General features: G+C 33.0%; 1 protein-coding gene across 2 annotated transcripts in view; it reads left to right on the top strand.

The window, feature by feature from the left end:
* LOC124430688 overlaps window positions 1–20000 on the top strand; it is a 69947-nt gene that overhangs the window by 47999 nt on the left and 1948 nt on the right. The window contains exons 2-5 of one of the 2 annotated variants that reach the window (XM_046977623.1): window positions 123–313; window positions 9297–9659; window positions 17272–19165; window positions 19248–19819. In XM_046977623.1, the coding sequence (XP_046833579.1) occupies window positions 9305–9659; window positions 17272–19165; window positions 19248–19819 (2821 nt within the window). In that variant the 5' untranslated portion in view covers window positions 123–313; window positions 9297–9304. The remainder of the gene's footprint in view (window positions 1–122; window positions 314–9296; window positions 9660–17271; window positions 19166–19247; window positions 19820–20000) is intronic. The other variant, XM_046977622.1, reaches the window with a different exon arrangement.

Below are 20000 nucleotides of genomic sequence, written 5' to 3'. Positions count from 1 at the left end.
TCTCATATCTGTGAAAGAATTTTTGCGTGTGCGTGCACGCGCTCGTATGTATGTATGTGTGTGTGTGTGTGTGTGTGTGTATATGTATCGTGTTTTGTGTGTATCCATCGACAAATCCACAGAAAGAGCTGGTCGGCTGAATCGAATACGCGGAGTATGTATCGCGGCACGTGCGTTACGTGAAACCATGCAATATTCGTCGATGGCATAAAAGTGCATACGCGAGCGTGCAGTTCCTACACGCTGTACGGCAGCCTCCGTCAGGGACTTTCTCCAGCCTGGGGCATTTGCGCGCGTGATCGCACTAGTACTAGTAAGTACTCACTTTACGCCATAAGTTCGTGATAATGTGTGTATCGTAAATTTCCTCGTTCTTCGATTCTTTTCGCGGAAACGTCAAAAATTACACGATGGTATTTACTTAACAAAAAAAAAAAAAAAAAAAAAAAAAAAAGAAAAAAAAACAAGAGAGAAGAAAAGGAAAGGGAGAATATGAAAATTACAAATCGAATCGATTCTTTATCGTAATGTATCGAAGTTGTAATAATAAATACAAATATAATGTTAATATATAATCTGTATATAATATTGATTAATAAATATTATACGTTGAAGTTTATTTTTGATAAGATGCGTACACAATTTGTTGAATTATAATGAAAAAAAAAAAAAAAAAACAAACAAACAAACAAACAAACAAACAAACATATAAAAAAGAAAATATATTGAATGTAAAGAAGTATGCAAATAAAGATTTTGTAAAATCGTCAAATCAATAAATTGAATAATAGAAAAAGTATAATGGATAATAAGAAAGAAAATGTAGTGAAAGAAAAGAATTATGATAAACATAGATAAACATTTTTGACGTTAGGATCAATGTTAAAATTTTTTATTTCTTTTTGTTCTAATTCCTTTTTCTTTTTTTTTTTCATTTCTTTTTTCTTTCGTTCTTTCCTTTTCCTCAACTGAGTTCATGTTAATATTCTCATATAATAAATGAATCAATTAGAATTATTTACTCGTATCTCATTAATAATGTTGTCAACGTATGAATATTTAATAGTTAATTAGTGATATACATATATATATATATATTGTCCTTCTTACAAATTAATATTAATAATAATAACAACAACAATAATAATAATGAGCATAATCATGGTTGGAATTTTACTTGTAAAACACGTACATGATGAAGAAAAGCTCGTTCGTTTCTCGTATAGAGCATGCTCCAACGGTATTAGCATAAATCCAAAAGCAGAGCTCGTTACGTATGGCTTTTAGTTCGTGTCTCTTGCATGTGACAGGTGTTCCTTGGCTCTTCTTCCAATTGTATGTTCGAGTCTCTTCGAGATCATCGTCTTTTTCTTCTTCTTCTTATTATTATTATTCTTCTTATTCTTCTTCGTCTTCTACTTCTTCTACTTCTTCTTCTTCTTCTTTCGAGCTTAACACTTTGCATTCTTTTGTAACTATCGTCGTACGTGTACATACATAAATATATAGCTATATATATGTATGCATATATGTATATGAGTACATATGTATATGTATGTGTATTTCGTTCGCTATTCCGCTCATAGGAAGTCCAAACATTTATAACTAAAATCTGACTCATTGAAAATATATGTGCGAGTGAATTAGAATCTTGCTTGCTTGGTTGCTTGCTTGGTTGCTTGCTTGGTTGCTTGCTTGTTTGCTTGTTTGCTTACTTGCTAACTCTGGCCTTTAAAGTTCTCTTCGTAGAGGATGCATAATTGTACGCACGTGAGAAACCACGTGGAAATATATTCGTTATAATGCAAAACTGAAACTGAGAAGGTGTTACTTCCAAACGGTACCTACTATTTTAAGAAAATGGATTTTTGTGGGGTGTGTAAAAATATTTTCTTTCTTTCTTTCTTTCTTTCTGTTTTTCTTTTTTTTTCATTTTAATTTTTTTTTTTTAATTATATCAATTATTCCATTTTACTTATATCATTGTTATCGTTAAAAAGTATGATCGCGTTGTAATAATAACAATAATACCAATTAAATATTTATTATTCGATGATATTATATACGTCGGAATAATAATAAAAAAAAGAATAATTATTACTTATTGCATAAGTAATAATTGTAATGCATAAGTAATATTAACGTAATATTTTCAAGGTCTAAAAGATTATCAATGTAAATTTCACACCTACATGATTTCCGTATTCATCATACGACAAAGTCGTACGATTAAATGACTCGAGACAGGAAAAGGAAGTATCGCATGATATTGCATAATGTTCTTCATGTTGCGACGTTGTAAAAGGAAAAAAAAAGAAAAAGAAAAGAAGAAAAGAAAAGAAAAAGAAAAAAGGAAAAAGAGAATCGATTCGAATATCCTCTTTCTCGCTTGAAAAGATTTCATCCTTTAAAATCCGATTCAATGATCTAATACAAAGATTAGAAATTGTAAATACATGAATGAAAAAATCAATCGATTTCGTTCTTGAATGAAATTAAAAAATTGACGTATTTAAAATTTCATTTTGCGGATATAAAAATTTCATTTAATGATTTATTATTTCGATGTATTTTAAATAATGCATATATTTAGAAATAATTTTGTCATTAATATTATATATTTAATATTTTGTTTTTCAAAGATTTTAATTTAAAACATTATTATTGTTATTATTTCAATTACAAGATTTAATATAATAATTCAAGATTTTTATATTAATACAAGATATATTTTACAAATAATACTATTATCATTTTTTACATAATTACTTTGAAATTGTTGTTCATACATATATGTATATTAGTTTAATTATATCCTTTGGTAGTAAAGTGTAATAGATTAAGATGTTAAGATTATGTGAAAGTTAAAGACAACAAAGTGAGTACTCTCCTATCTTACCATCTTGATCAATGAGCCCATAATTAGAATTTCTCGAACACTACTTATCGTTTCTCTCTGGTTATTCGTTAAATAATGTGTCTCGAGAGTTAAATCGACCTTTATCGTTCATCACTAAACGTCTAAGCAAGCTATTAACAATATACACACGTATGTATACAATAAAAGAAAAAAAAAAAAGAAAAAAAAAACGATCAAGATACGAGACTGAAAATTTCCTCTTTAATAATTATTATATATTTAAGTAAAGAGGAAAAAAGAAAAAAGAAAGAAGAAAAAATAAGTAAAGGAAAAAAGAAAAAAGAAAAAAATATTCAAACAAGAAAACGGGATAAGAGAAATAAAAATAATTTTCTTTTTTTTCTATCTTACTGGATATTAATTTCACTTTGTTGTCTTTAGCTTTCACATAATCATAGCGCTTTTCTAACACGCTAGGCACGTATTTAGAAGAGATGGAGATCGTTAGACCGTTCGTCTGCCGAAGGAACGCGCAGAATTTCCCTTTCTCTTCGCGATAGTAACACGACAACGTGCTTTCGATCTCGAGAGGTTGCTTCGAGTCGAAAGTCGCCCACTTTGATTCTTCATCATCATCATCTTCTTCTTCTTCTTCTTCTTCTTCCTCCTTTTTCTTCTCCTTCTTCCTTTATTTATTTTCCTTTTTCTTTTTTATCTTCCTTCTTCAATCGACAGATTTACGGAGAGACCATAGAGAGTACCAAATCGATGACCTACATTATTCCAAGACTTTCAGTGTCTCGACCGGGGAGGGGGGGGGATATGTGTGTAGGTGTGTGTGCGTGCATGCGTGTCTGTGTATGTGTGTGTGTTTTTGTGTGTATGTATTATATAAGTATATGTATATCGATCGTATAGAAAATATCGAACGATCCAAAGGATTCAGATCTTTCTCACGGATCTTCGAATATATATGTATAAAAGGTATAACCCGAACTCGTTTATTATGTGATAGAAAGAGATGGTTTATGGTGACGCTTGAAAAAACTCATTCGAGTATTATTTTAAAATTTATATAAATGAATTTAAAAATGATGATATATATATATATAGATATATATATATATATATATATATATATATATATTTAATTGAATTTAAATAATAATTTTTAATTATTACATGAATTTAATTATATCTAGATCAAATAATGAAGGAAAGAAAAAAGGTAATAGAAAGTGATATAACATTAAAATATTAATATAGAGAGAGAAAGAGAGATGAATATAAAAAAGATCGATCATTGGTATAACTTGTACATTCGCTTCGTTTTTTCTTTTTTTTTTTTTTTTTTTTCTTTCACACTTCTGTCATCATTTTCGTCATCATCATCATCATCATCGTCATCATCATTCTGCTTGTTGAAAAATTACCAGTACGAGATTTCGAGCAGTTGATTTCGCGCCTGCTACTCGTTCTCGATGTCGCGATCGCGATATATATTTCGAAGGTACCGATGAGAGTACAAGAAGAGAAATTTAAACATATATATGTATATATATATATATGTGTGTGTATATATATATATATATATGTATATGTACGTACGTACGTATGTATGTATGTATGTATGTATGTATAGGTATATTTCGTTTTGGAAGGGCCGACAGGTGGTTTCCGTGCGAATTAACGAGTCTCGACGATTATCTTTCATACATACTTTTCGAGCCTAACAGCAACGAGCAGGAGACGTCTCTGAGACGTTTAATTGGCGGCTTGCTCCTGAACTCACTCGTGAAAGAGAAAGAGAGAGAGAGAGAGAGAGAGAGAGAGAGAGAGAGAGAGAGAGTTTGAATCTGTCGAAATATTTTCGGACAAAAAAGAATATCCGAAACCTCTGTCGAGAACAAAAAAATAAATGATCGATTGTTCCTGATGTTACTATTTAAAGAATAACATTTATATTACCTTCTCTCTGTTTGTTCTCTTTTTTTTTTTTCTTTCATTCGATTTGATTTAATATTTGTTTTTTGTTTTTTTTTTTTTTAAATCTTGATAAGTAGTATAACTAATTGTTTTCATGCTTTCTCTCTCTCTCTCTCTCTCTCTCTCTTATTTATTAATTAATTCCTTTAATATCGATAAAGGATTTGTTAATAATTATAACAATTTTGTTTGTTTATTTTTGTTCCTTTCTCTCTCTCTCTCTCTCTCTCTCTCTCTCTCTCTTTCTTTCTTTCTATGTCTGTTATAATGTTATCTTTTTCTTTTTTTCTTCTTCTCTTGATATTAATTGATCGAAAGTTAATTTTTCATTACTTTTTCATTATTTTAATTATACAATTATCATACATAGAGGTATCTATTAATTCGCGTATACTCGTATTCTCTTTGATATTCAGTATCCTTCTACTTGTCAGATAAAGAATATCATTTTTCACGATATATCCGTACAAGCGATCGATTTCGTAGAAGCATGTAAACCGTGAATTGGCACATATGAAGATAACATGGAAGAAAATAAAATAAAAGAAAAGAAAAGAAAAAAAAAAAGGAAAAAAGAAAAAGAAAAAAGATAATCCAAAAAAAAAGAAAAAAAAAAAAAAAAGAAAAGAATTTTCTCGTTGGAATCTATCCTATTTTTATCTCGATAGAATCGTAACGCTATGCAACGTCCTCCGATATATAAAGAGATCGTTTCGTTCTTCCGTGTCGTTTGATATGGGAATAAAAGAAAAAGGGAAAAAGAGATGTAGATATATACATATATCTATACATATATCTATACATATATATATGTTTGTATGTATGTATGTATGTATGTATGTATGTATGTATGTATATATCTATGTATATATACGCATAAGAAATTCTTGCTTTCTCAAGCACGGATACATTTATCTGGCTGCTGTGATCGGATGAACGAGTCCGATCGAGGTTCCAGTTTCATTTATATTGACTTTTGCTGCTCTCGGTTTTGTTACTCTGCGTTACCGAGAAAAGAGAGAGAGAGAGAGAGAGAGAGAGAGAGAGAGAGAGAGAGAGAGAGGGAGAGAGAGAAAGAAAGAGGATACACGTACGAGTTTTTGATAAAGTTAACCGGGGTAATTAGCGCGCCAACTATAATCATAGGTGATCTAGTTTGCATTAAGAACTTCTTCTTTGGTTTATCTCGTGGGACCTGGTAATCTTGTGGTTTAGCTAGCAAATTCCTTTTACTTATTCACTCGTATTCTTTGCTCATAGAAGATGATAGAGGAAGAAGAAATTAATCCTCGTGGGTATTATAAAGATAAAGAAAAAATGATTCCTTCGTTATCTATCCTTTTTCCCTTTGGAAGAAAATTAATTGACATTTCTTTCGTTACTTCTTTCTTTTCTTTTTTTTTTTTTTTTTTTTTTTTTTTTTTGATAAATATACAAAGAAAAAGAAATGTTATTCTTTTTTCATTCAAATAGGAAAAAGAAAGGAAAAAGAAAAGAACATAAGAAATAATAGAAATTTAGTATAGGATAATATTGTAAATTGTTTAGATTTTGGATTAGAATATTATTAGAGATGAATATAAAAGATAAGTGTTGTATTTGATGTATGATGATATATAATAGATAGGATATAATAATGTTTCGTTATTTATATATCCAATTTATATATATTTGATTAATTTATTCGTGAAGATAAATAATTAGATATAAATAACGAAGCGTAGAAGAGAGAGAGAGAGAGAGAGAGAGAGAAAGAGAAAGAGAGAGATCAAAGATCTCATAGGTTAGAAAAACAATTGATCTTTTTTAATAATACCAGGTTATACGATTAATAAAATTATACACTGCAATTGAAATGTACTTCTCTAAAGATGATCATGATAAAAAGGGTAACGAGTTCTTTGACTTTATTTCGAGTTTCCGTAAAAACAAAGAAAAAAGTAATTAAGAGATAGAAAGTGATTACGAGAAGTGGGGGAGACGTTTAAAAAGAAAAGGAAACGATAATTGTAAGATATTGCATTTTCATTTTTAATTTTCCAACTGTAATGTTAAATTTAATTAACGTTACAATTCATTCAAGTTTCAAGATGATTGCAAGACGATAAAGATATATATCTATGTAGTAAAAAATCAACAATTATCATTTGATATAATTTCAAGAAGATAAATATCACTTTTTCGCAAATATATTATAAAATATAGGAATCAATTCATGCACAGAGAAAGAAAGAAAAAGAGAGGGAGAGAGATAGAGAGAGAGATCAAATGATAGACAAGTTTCTTTAGAATAAATCATCGAATACTATTTAATATCTTAAGATTAAGGATCGAGAAGATATAGGGATCGATCGTAAAAAGAGAGAGAGAGAGAGAGAGAGAGAGAGAAAGAGAGTATTCCAATACGATAACGTTAGTTCTCTAACTCGTCCCGACATAAATCCTTTGCTTACTGACTCGTACGAATTAAGAAAATCACGGGCTCAATCCTCGCTCTTCTCTCGTGGATGTTCAAGGATAAACGTTGAAGTAGAACTAAGATGAGAAAGAAGAGTAAAGAAGATGATGATTCTCTTTCTCGAGCTTCTCTCTCTCTCTCTCTCTTTCTCTCTTTCTCGGTCGAGAGCTAATCGAGCGAGTCGAGAGACAAGCCTTGCGAGAAGGTAAAAGCGACAGAAATCGTTGGGCTCTGCCATGTGTTTTTCGAAAGAAAACAAAAAAGAAACATCAAAGGAAAAAAAAAGGAAATAAAGGAGTTAGAGAGAGATAGAACATCCTGCGCCTCCATGTTTTCCTATCACTCTTTCTCACACAGTGCGTACATATATATATATATACACATACACACGTCGGAAGCATCGAAGCAGAGCACAGCATCACCAGGAACAGCGTCATCATCATCATCATCATCATCATCATCATCATCATCATCATTATCATTATCATCGTCTTCGTCGTCGTCGTCCTGTCGTTCTAAGAAAGGATCCTGGGAAGTTGAATAGCCTTGAGTACAGTAAATAAATAAATAAATAAATAAATAAATAAATAAATAAATAAATAAATAAATAAATATTGCGTAGTGGCCTTCGTAGTCCAGGAACGTAAGAGAAGTTAATTGCTCTATACATCGGCCGATGCCATTCGAAAATAATATTCTCGCAACTGAGATCGTTATAATGCCACTGTTACGCGCGATGTTTTGTCGAGCGCGACCTCGTGGAACGTTATTAACCATCATCTTTCTCTCTTCTTTTTGCCATCAGAGAAGAGTGTTTATGTGTATGTATGCATCCACGTATGTATAGGTATCAACATCTTGTATATTATATATATTTCTCTCTCTCTCTCTCTCTCTATCTCTATCTCTCTCTCTCTCTCTCTTTCTCTCTCTCTCTCTCTCTCTCTCTCTCTCTCTCTATCTCTATCTCTATCTCTATCTCTATCTCTATATATATATATATATATATATATATATATATATATATATATATATATATATATATATATATATCTATTTATCTGTTACTTTGTAAACGTGTAAGTCACGTGTTCTATGCGTGTATATATATATATATATATACATACATACATACATATATATATATATATATATATATATATATATGTATGTATTACAGACAATTTATAGTTACACGAAACGTCGACGATATTTTATGCTTTAACGGCCGTTATTTTTAGTTCCTAGTATGCTTTAACCCCTCCCCCTTTCCCCCTTTTGACCCTCCCCTCGCCAAGCCCTACTCTTCTTAGGACGTTCCGATCGGTCCATCCTTGTGTATTTTACACGATCGTCAGTGTTCCGTCAATGTTGTTGTCCTTCTAGATTCTCGTAAATAATTTTCTTTTTCTTTTTTCTTTTTTCTTTTTTTTTTCTTTTTCTTTTTTTTTTTCTTCATCGACCATCGAAATTCGACGACTCTGTTTATTGGAATCATATTTGAATCGGCCTTTTTCTCTTGTCCTTTTTTTTCAGATTTAGTTTTTTATTATTTATTATTTAGCGTATCTAGGATCGTCGAGATATATCTTCGCGGTCCCATCGGTGAGAAGCTGTTTCTTTTCTTTTCTTTTTTTTTATTTTTTTTTTTTTTTGGAGAGAGAGAGAGAGAATGAGAGAAAGAGATTCCACGAAGAGCCAAATAATTGTTCAGAACGACGATAAAAATTCGACTTTGGTTCATTAAGAATTCCCCAAATCGTCTTCGTTTTTCGTGCCTCAATTAACGTCCGATATCTACGATTTTATGAATTTTCATTCGAAATATTTACACAATCGGTCATTGTCTTGATGGACAATAGACTCCGAGAGGGTTCTTTTATTTTTCTTTTTGTTTTTTCTTTTTTTCTTTTTCGTTTCGTTCATTCGTCAATGCGTATTCTGATTAATTTTTTTCATTTTTTTTCCTTTTTTTTTTTGTTCCTTTTTCAGGAAGAGCGATGTTCAAACGATTATCGAAATCGAGGCGTCATAGTGCCGATGACGTCGGTCTTTCTTTACCGAGAAGCACGAATCTCGAGGAATCGGAGACTCAGCCGAGTATCAGTACGATTCCAGTTTCTCGCGACAATTCCCAAGGATTGAGTCCTGCGGCTTTACTTAGGATCTCCAGGACGAAATACAGCCGAAGAAGTTGCGGCGATGCTACAGCGATGCAAGCGTTACTTTCTTCGAAGCAGGACGAGGAGCAGGAGGTCGTTGAGGTTGACTACCGGAGTGACTATCAGACCGACTATCAGATGGTCACTGCTGTGCCAGCGTTCATCGTCGAGCATGAGCCCGAAAAGCAACGAGGTAGGTAGACATTTTTCTTTTCTTTTCATTTATTTATTTTTTTCTTTTTTCTTTTTTTTTTTTTCTTTTTTTACACAACTCTTTATTAAATTCGATTCGAATTATAGACATTGTCAACGATTGGAACGATTAAATATTGATTCGATTAAAATTCGATCGAAGTATTTACATTATGGTTAATTAAAATTATTCGATTAAATTCAATTGATATATCTATTATTATCATTGAAAATATTTTACAGATGGATTTGATCATAATATATTTGTTATTTATTATTTTAATTGGTATCGATGTTAGATCAATATTCATGATATTTTCCTTTTCTTATCGTCATCATTCTTATCATTTTCTTAGAATTACATGAAATTTTATATTCGATGACGCCAGATATTATCGGAAATAACATAATGATTGGTGAAAGTCGAAAGGAAACGTTTTGTCCCCTTGTGATTTTAGATAAAGATAATAATAATTGAAGAGTGTGTGTGTGTGTGTGTGTGTGTGTGTGTGTGTGTATGTCTGGAGAGACGCGACCCTCGGTATACGTGGCTAACCACGCGTTTCTTTCCACCTCGCAATACTAAATGTTCATGAACTGTTTGAAAGAGGGAGAGCGGAACGAGATAGGCATGCAAAAATTTCTTACGAAATTTCGTCTTGAAGGAGAAGAATGAAGCCGAGAAAATTCGTACGAAATAGGAATTCGTCGATCTTTAACATAAAATTTATAAAGAAAAAGGAAAGAAAAAAGAAAAAGAAAATATACCAATAGAATGGACATACTTCATTCAAAACAATTTCATTTAGATTTATATTGAATCGACGATTATTTCAAAGAAATTTCATTCGACCCTTTCTTTTTTTTTTTTATTGGTGAATAAAAATGAAAAAAAAAAATATATATATATATAAGAAAAGTACATATCTCTGTAGATTCTTTTTCTTTTCTTTCGTTCTTTTTTTTTTTCTTTTTTCTTCTTTTTTGTATTCACTCGTGGTTTTCCATCGTCGCTCTTAATCTCGCGTTATAGTGATCGAAGAAGCGGAACCAGTGGTCGTAGATAGGAATGCGGTGCACATAGGCGTCTTGTATAGCGATGCAACGGTTGCGCAATTTGTGAATTATCATGGCGTAACCGCACGATGGAAGGTGGAACGTTCAAGGTTCGTCGAGTTGTAACTCGTACGTTCGAACTTATATGGTGTGTATGTATGCGTATATATATATATATATATATATATGTATATGTATGTGCAACTATGAATGATGAATTGAATTTATTACTTACTTAAATTTAGTAGAAGAAAGAAGTGAAAGAAAGAAATAAATATATACGTAAAAGTTTGTAATAATAAGAAATTAAGAAAAGAAATTTGAAATTTGCATTTATATTAAACAGACTATGATCAAAATATTCTAGTTTGATAATAGACATAAATAATATATCTCAATTGATAATAAATAATATTTATATATGAATGAATAACAATGATATAAATGAATAAAATAAAATTAATTCAATGACAATAACATAAAAGTAATAATACTCAAGTGTAGATTGATAAAGTATATCATAAAAAAAGAAAAAAAGAAAAAAAGAAAATTAATAATAATAAATATCAACCGAGCAAATGATATACATACGTATATTATTATAACATAAATATATTACATACATGCACATATGAACGATATATGTACGTATACTTAAGAAAAGATAGAAATGAATTGAATATACGAATAAAGGTAAGACGAATAAGACAGAGAAAAGAAGATATACGTTTTAGATTTCGTAGAAGAGCACCTGCACAGACTGCTGTTGCTGCTGTTGCTGCTGCTTCTGCTGCTTCGAGTTTTTCTTTTCTTCCTTTCAGTTTTCTTTTCCCTTACGAAAGGGCAACCTTATTAAAGGCTTTAGAAAACCGGCATGGAACGACCTCGGAACTACTACTAGGGGGCCGTTAATTAATTCTTTTGGGAGATATTCGAAAGACGTACTCTGCGACCGGTCCACAATTAGTCACACGATTATGTCGTCACGATGTGTCCTCCTGTCGCATCATCAGAGAAGTGTCACACCTCGTTAGACTCGTTCTTCTCTTCGCATAGTTTCTCTTTCTAATCGCGTGCTATTCTCATCTGCGTTTCGTACGTGACTTCTTGCATCCTTATCGCTGACATACAATCTCATTCGACTTTTCATACATAACTCTTTCAAGAAAATATTATATCTATCTATCTATGTATGCATCATTATGCATCGACGTAACATACATATATAATGATATAAAACGATAATTCTGATGAAATATATAAAGGAATAATGTGAAATAAATAATACTGTGATATATGATTGATTGAATAATAATAATAATAATAATAATAATAAGAATAAAAATAATAATAATTAAATAAATAATTGCATTGAATTAAATTAATTATTCCAACGTTTATTAATGAAAGAAAGATAGAGAAAAAGAAAAAAAAAAAAAAAGAAATGTTATTCAAGAGGAATTTAACGAATCCATTAAATTCTATTCTTGTCATTTGGAGAAAAAAAAAGAAAAAAAAATAATAATAATGCATAATAAAATTTAAGGTAATAAAAATACAAAAGGTTCCCTTTGGCTTCTATTCGAATAGATTGCCGTTGATCGTTAAAATTAAAAAAAGATAATTTTATTCATACTCGCAATCAACAAAATTTCTAATCGTAAAACCGTTGAAAACGATTTCAATAGAAATTTCCAGTTGAAATCGTTCGTACGTGACTTTCCCGTGTAGCTTTTACCGTTAAAGAAATGGGTCAGCGCGCATCGATAATTGACGTTTAATACTTTCCAATGAAATTCGAAGTAGTTAATTATCTGAAACAGCTTCCTCGTTAGTAGGTAATATGCCTAATAATTACATTGGATGGAAAAGAAGGATCTTATTGAATAGGATAGAAGCGTCAAGTTTGGAATCATCTTAAGAGTTGGGAATTTTCTTCTTCCACGCATCTTTTTCTTTTTTTTTTCTTTTTATATATATATATATATATATATATATATATATATATATATGTTATATATTCTTCAACGAATGAAATCTCGTCGAGTAGCACTATCTAAGTTTTAATTAACTAACGAAGAGGATCATTATCGTCGTAAGAAAACGACTTAACTCCGTCTGGTTTTATATCGAGTCAGGTCATATTCTCGTTTTTACTCGTGATATTGATAAGTAGTATAGATTTAATATGATGCGACGTGTGATTAACAAAAAAAGATCGTTATCGCATATATCCTCGACTATTCTCGATTTGAAGAGTGATCGACGATAACGGACTCGTAAAGAGTACAGTTAACATCCACAGGTTCTCTGTCCCTTTCTCTCTTTCTCTCTCTCGCTCTTTCTCCCTATCTCTCTTTCTCTCTTGAGTTTACGGTTACACATATATGTATGTATGTACCCCTATGGTTTTCGAGAGAGTAGTGAAAAGTTCGTCGTTTACAAAATCGGTAAATCGTTAATGCACTGCACGTTCGACGAACCGAACTTGCTCGACCGGGACACCAGAAGCAACACGCAGCTGTACGGTTGAAAAAAGGGACAGAAAAGACGAAATCGATTTTTACACTTAAATACCTTGCATTCCTTTACGAACTCAAACTGTTTGAGTTCGCGAACTGACGATTATTTCGAATAACGAACGTTAATTCTTTTAAAAGCAAAAGAAAGATGAAGACACGGGGCACTTGAAAAAGGGTGGATCATCCTTTGATCTGGATCATTTTCTTCTGGAAATTTTTCTTACAATGTTGTAATGTTAATCATGTTTTTATTTCTTTTTCTATTTTTTTTTTCTGTTTTTTTTTCTTTTTTTTTTTTTTTTATTTTTATACCTCGATCGTTACGATATTAATTTATGTACATATATATATATCTTATATAAGATACAAAATTTCTATGACAATTTGTTTAGAAAAATTTAAGTTGTAAGAAAAATTTCTCGAGAATCATTAGAACATGGAACATATACCAGATTTTCTTGCTTTTTTCTTTTTCTTTTTTTTTTTTTTTTTTCCTTTCCAAAAGAGATTTCAGTTAGCGAAACTAAATACCTTGTAACATTATGCTCCGATGATTTCCTTGTTCTATGTCACGTTAGAATCGTTAGGTTCGACTATTTGACACGATATACTTAGGTCAAATATTCTTCGACATTTTCTTTGTCTTTTAATGCTATTTTTAAGAAGAACTGATCAACACTTTGGTACGAGTAGTCGCTAATCTCGAAATATCGCATCCTTTCACTAATCAACCGTCTGCTTGTTTCTCGACTGGTGTCTCATTAGGAACAAGAAACTTATACACTTAAACAAGTATACATATGTGTATGTATGTGTGTGTGTGTATAGGTGTTTCCTTTCCTCGTAAATTCTTGAAAAATTCTTCAAAAAAACGAAAGTGATAGTCTCCATGTAAGAATTCGAAAGCTTTTCGATTCTAATTTCAGTCGATTATTGCGTTACAAACTAAATGTATGTAAGTACAGTACTTCTTTTTCGATCATTATCATCGTCTTTCATGCTATCCGCATCTCTAACCGTATTGCCGTTACTTTTCTGCGAAAAGGTATACAACAATAGTGCTGGTAGAAAGTAGTCAACATGACTCGACTCTGTTTCAAATCTGAACGAATTTTTGCACGAACATTTTATTATAAAATTACTATTACTATTACTACTACTACAATTACTATTATTATTACTACTACTATTTCTACTACTAATAATAATAATAATAATGATGATGATGATGATGATGATGATAATGATATTGGAATTAAATCGAAAAAAGAGATCTAACGTTTATTTAGAATAATCGAAAGACGTATAGTGAAAAATATAAGATTGAAAATATGTGATAATTTGTTAAATAAAATTATATTTTTGAACAATGATTTTTTTTCTATTTTTTTTCCTTTCTTTTTTTTTATTTTTTTTTTTTTTTCAAATAAATATCAATTAAAATCGTTGGCAGATTTAACGAGAAAATCCTTGGGCAAAACACTTTTCACACTGACAGGATTCGATTCAGAAACAGGCACAATTGCGACACGGTCATGGACACTTCCTTCTGGAATTACATTGCGGATTATAACGCGTTGCTTCCTCTCTTAGTTCTCGTTGAAAACAGTTCCTTTCGAGCATCGAGCCAAGTCGTTACTATTTTATAAAGTTCTTCTCACCTTTGTGGACCAAAAAAAAATAAAAATAATAAAAAATAGTGAGACAAAGTGATTCAAGTATGGTGAAATAAAAATTCTATCATTCGATAACAGGTATTATATAATTTCGTAAACTCGTAATACTTTACAATTATCAAATTAATTATTTCATCATTAATTAATCGTTTGAATCCATAATGCATCAAAATAGAATTTCTCTTTTTTTCTTCATCTTCTTTTTCTTTTCTTTTTTTTTTTTTTTACATTTGAAAATAAATAAACTTTAATATAATATGAGATAATAATGAATGAATGAAACAGTGAAACAAATTCATTGATGATAAAATTTTGATAAGAACAAAACAATCTCACAAAATAATTCACATTACTTTATCTTAGTTAATCAATTTATTAATCTATCAATCAGATCTCAATTATTATTATGATCTAAAATAATTCAAAATTTTAAATAATAATAATAATAATAATAATAATAATAATAATAATAATAATAATAATAATAATAATAATAATAATAATAATAATAATAATAATCCGATAATCAATAAGAACTAGAAATTCTTTCAAAAAAAAAAGAAAAAAAAAAAAGAAAAAAAAAGAAAATTATTATCGACAATAATAAATCTATTCTCTATTATGATACATGTAATCGAGTAAAGAAGTAAATTGGCACAGATTGAAAGGCAGACTTTTAGAGTGCAGTATGGGTTGGGGCATGTACCACATGCATACATGCATGCATGCATGCATGCATACATATGCACAAATGCATATATGTATGTACGTAAGTACGTATGTATATATGTATGTATGTATGTACGTCTGGCCGTTAACGAGGCTATAACGCGTTCGACCCAGCAGACCGTTTCTCTTCGTGTATCGCGGCGTGCGTTATCGCAAAACACGTGTACCCGATACCTGAGCAGCTTGACAATCGTCTTGGTTGTTCGTAGAGGATCGAATGGCTCGATGGCACGGCCCCGTTAACCGGGGTGACACCTCGAAAAAGTAGTCGCAAAATACGCGGAACCAGCAGCCGTGCTTTCGACGATGGACTTGGCTCGATTCTCGCTCGACTTCTTCCATCTCTTTCTCTCTTTCTCTCTCTCTCTCTTTCTCTCTCTCTCTCTCTCTTTTTCTTCTTCTTTAACATTTCCTGGGGGCGACCATATGTCGAGCTCGAATGCGGATGCCGGGTGGTTTTTCGTCCTCTGAGGTGGCCCGTTGCTGTCCCGGTATCCATCGACCTCTCCACCTCCTCCCACTCCCTCTTTTATTCCTCTTTACCCTCTCTCTCTCTCTCTCTCTCTTTCTCTTTTTCTCCCTCTCATTCTTCTTGAACATCACCCAAACGGTTATACGTTTCGACTGTTACTGAGTTTTCATTTCAGACGCGTTTGCTTTTTCTTTGATTGTTTTTCTTCTCTTTCTTTCTTTCTTTTATTTCTGTTTTTTTTTTGTTTTAAGAGAATAGTGGGACGGATGGGGAAGGAGGGGGGAGGAGCAGGATGGTCACACCCCATCACTGTGAATTATTATTTAATTTAACAAATGTTAAGGATGTTATTTCGTAATTGATATAATAGTTAAGTATAAAGTTATTAATGATCGGAATGTTAGATCACGACATTGACCGATGTTAAGGATCGCAAAGTGCATCAGTACGATGATCATGGGTATAAGCAAGGGTAGGGCAAACGCCATATGTTGCCGCAATACAATGGATCATTTCTTCAGGAAATAGTTGCCTTTAATGAACTGCATTTACATGCGTACGGATGGTGGTGCAATAAAGGGCTGAATGGAATAACGTTTACTATACTCGCCATGTATGAACATGTTCTCGAATAATAGATATACTCTTGTACGTTCTTATTCTCTATCTCTTTATCTTTATCTCTCACTCTCTCTTTCTCTCTCTCTTTCTCTATCTCTTTTCTTCTTTCTCTTTATCACGATAGATTTATACAAATCGTTGAATTATTAAGACAATTATATTCGCGAAAGAGAAAAAGAGAGTAAAGGAGTTAATAAATCGTTAGTGAAAATCGTCGACTCGATTCAATGGTATTTCCTGAAGGGACCGACCGACCATATGTCGAGCGTGAACCCAAATACCAGCTCGTTTTTCGTCTTGCTTAAGGTGGTCCAATGCCATTCAAAGTCTCTTTCCATAACTTTCTTCTGGTTTCATTGGGTTTTATCGAATTTAAACTTACGAATTAAATATCCGAACGAATAAATTCTTTTCTTTTTTTTTTTTTTTCTTTTTTCGGAAGAAAAATTTCATTCGTTAAAAATGAAAATTATTTTCTTTAACGATACATATGTATATATATATATATATATATATTTTTTTTTGTATTGTTTTCAGGGTCAAGCTTAGGAGTCTGGGGCCGTAGGATGAGCAAAAAGATAGACTCCTTTCGTAGAGCTGGTTCCCGTGAAACGATTTGTTCCCTAGAAAGATCCGATCCCAGCGGCAACAATAATAATAATGAATCTAATAACAATAATAACAACAATGGTAATATAAATCCTACGTTGAACAAGACGACGTTACAACAGAAGACAGATTCGAAGGTGGACTCGAAAAGGTTATCAGGAAATTCACAGAGATCACCGTCGCCGTTCAAATCATTTTTCATTCGTATGGGTTCGACCGGTATGTTAAATTCTACGAGAATCAACAGACGTTCAGCGAACGTCGATGTAAGTTCGAAATCAACGGAGAAAGAGAATTTATTTAGAAGTTGCAGTACAAGTCAATTGAATACAAGTCCTACTTACGTTAAGGGCGATGATCCATCCGAAGGAATCGATCTACGGATCGCGGCACGTAAGGATAAAACAGTATCCTGCGACGATTTAGCCGGTCGACGAAATGACGATGTCTTTGACGATCCGAACGATGACGTTTCACCGTCCGTATGCCAATCAGGAAGTCTTTCGGGTAGTCCAACTGGTAGCCCATCGGTGAGTCCCACGGGAAGTCCATCGACTAGGAACAATTTCAAACCATGCGATTTTGGACGATCAAGAATGGAATCGGCAATGAGAAAAAGTAGTAGCTGTGATTTCAAAGAGGCCAAGAAATCTAGTTTCCCGTATGCTTTTCTAAGATCAAAGTTATCCGTTTTGCCTGAGGAACGTCACAGTTCATTCGTTTCGAAGGACGAAAGATTGTTCAAAACGGCATCGGAGGAACATTTTCCAGCGTTGAAGATCGAAGACTCTTACACCGGTACGACGACGTTAGGACGTAAACGATCTAGAAATGGTAATATGGGTCGTGGTAATGTTTCGAGGTATCAAGAGACGCCAAAGCCTCCGAGGAATTCCTATGTGGAATTTAAAAAAAAACAGGAAAGATATAGTCTAAATCCGAGCGAACTCGAGCGCATCGAGGATACGTTTAATCATGAAGATTCGGCGCGTTACGGTGCATACGGTAACGTTAGTCCAATGTCACTTGGACGAGGAAATCCAAGTATTCATCGATCCGAGATCAATCAAGATAGATTGGATTTTCCTGTTAGAACAATGGATCTTAGATTTTCGGAGACATCTTCATTGAACGTAGAACTCGATGTTACGGCTACATTGAGAATCGACAGAAGGAATTCAGCGCCAAGCGGTGAGCAAAGGTTATCGTCTCATTACGTGAGCTCGAACGAGTCCGGTTACGACAGTGACGGTCCTAGGGGTGAATCCGCAGCCGCGTCGGAGAACGAAGCTTTAAGTTTGAAATGTACAGATAGCTCGGACACCAGTAGCGTTATCGATTCGGAATTGGAAAAGCCCATAAGAAGTTCAACCCCAAGCGAGTGTCAAGATCAAGAACAGAAAGAATTGAGGAAGGGTTCGGCGACTGAAACGAGAATTGATTCCTCAGAAATAGGTGATGTAATAGACGGCTTAAGATGGCATCAGAGTACCTCTGGTAGATTGTTACCGAGCATCCATCAGACATCGTTCGATAATACCAATACGAATTCTCATTTTCCTATCTGCGGCGATGGTTCAAGCAATATAGTCAACGTAACGAAACCACTTGACGTGTCACCGCATCGGATAAGATTGCAACAAGATAAGACTCGTTTTCTCAGCGATATCATACAGCCACCAAAGAGAGTTAGACGTTGTCGTATAGTTCAACTTCAGAAGAGAGATCCAAAAGAGAGTTTGGGAATACGATTGGCTCAGCAAAGACTCGGAGAGATCCGTTATATAGTCGTACAACTAGAAAGCGATGGTATAGCACATAGGTAGGTAATCGATTGATCATTTATCTCTTTCTTTTATCAACTTTATCATCATCCATCATTTAATCGTTATCTTTTATTCTAGGGACGGTAGGCTAAGACTCGGTGACGAGATCGTTGAAGTCGAAGGGAAGGAGTTACGAACTCTTGAGAGTCTTGAGGAGGTCCAAGAGTTCCTTAGATCGTTTACAGGAAATAAGATAAGATTGATGACAGCTTATGAGGAAACGGTGCCCCAGGTCTATGTAGCACCGCCAACGCCAACGTCAGCCGCTCTACCTGGCGAGTATGAGTATCTTGAAAATGCGAAGAATCTTTCGAATATGTCGTTGATAGACGACAAATCGAAGGAAAGTTTATCGAAAGACAGTAAGGTCAATGAGGATACAACACGATCTAGCAAACGACCTGACTTTCTACCCCTCTCCTCCCTGTCGAAGAATCATCGAAAGGACTCGGAGAATGGTTTCGAGGCTAACACCGAATCTCAGCACTATCTGACGAAACACGTGGCGAAGTTTGAAAAGGGCTACGGGAAGCCAAGTTTAGGATTTAGCGTTGTAGGTGGAAGGGACAGTCCGCGCGGTGAAATGGGCATTTTCGTCAGACGTGTCTTTCCAGGTGGACAAGCCGACGTATCCAAGTCGTTGTTCCAAGGTACACCTGAGTCTTTCGTATTGACTAGCACGTCCCTTCTTCGATGAGTATTCGAAGGAACGACGAGTCCGGACACACGTCGAATCTTTAATCCGACACCTGACGTCTTGTGAATCTTTAAACAGTTACCTCTCTCTCTCTCTCTCTCTCTCTCTCTCTCTCTCTCTCTCTCTTTCTCTTT

The sequence above is a fragment of the Vespa crabro genome, chromosome 19, assembly GCF_910589235.1.
Source record: "Vespa crabro chromosome 19, iyVesCrab1.2, whole genome shotgun sequence".
Classification (NCBI taxonomy): domain Eukaryota; kingdom Metazoa; phylum Arthropoda; class Insecta; order Hymenoptera; family Vespidae; genus Vespa; species Vespa crabro.
Note: the sequence above shows the minus strand (reverse complement) of the source record. Positions and strands in the feature narration are given on the sequence as shown.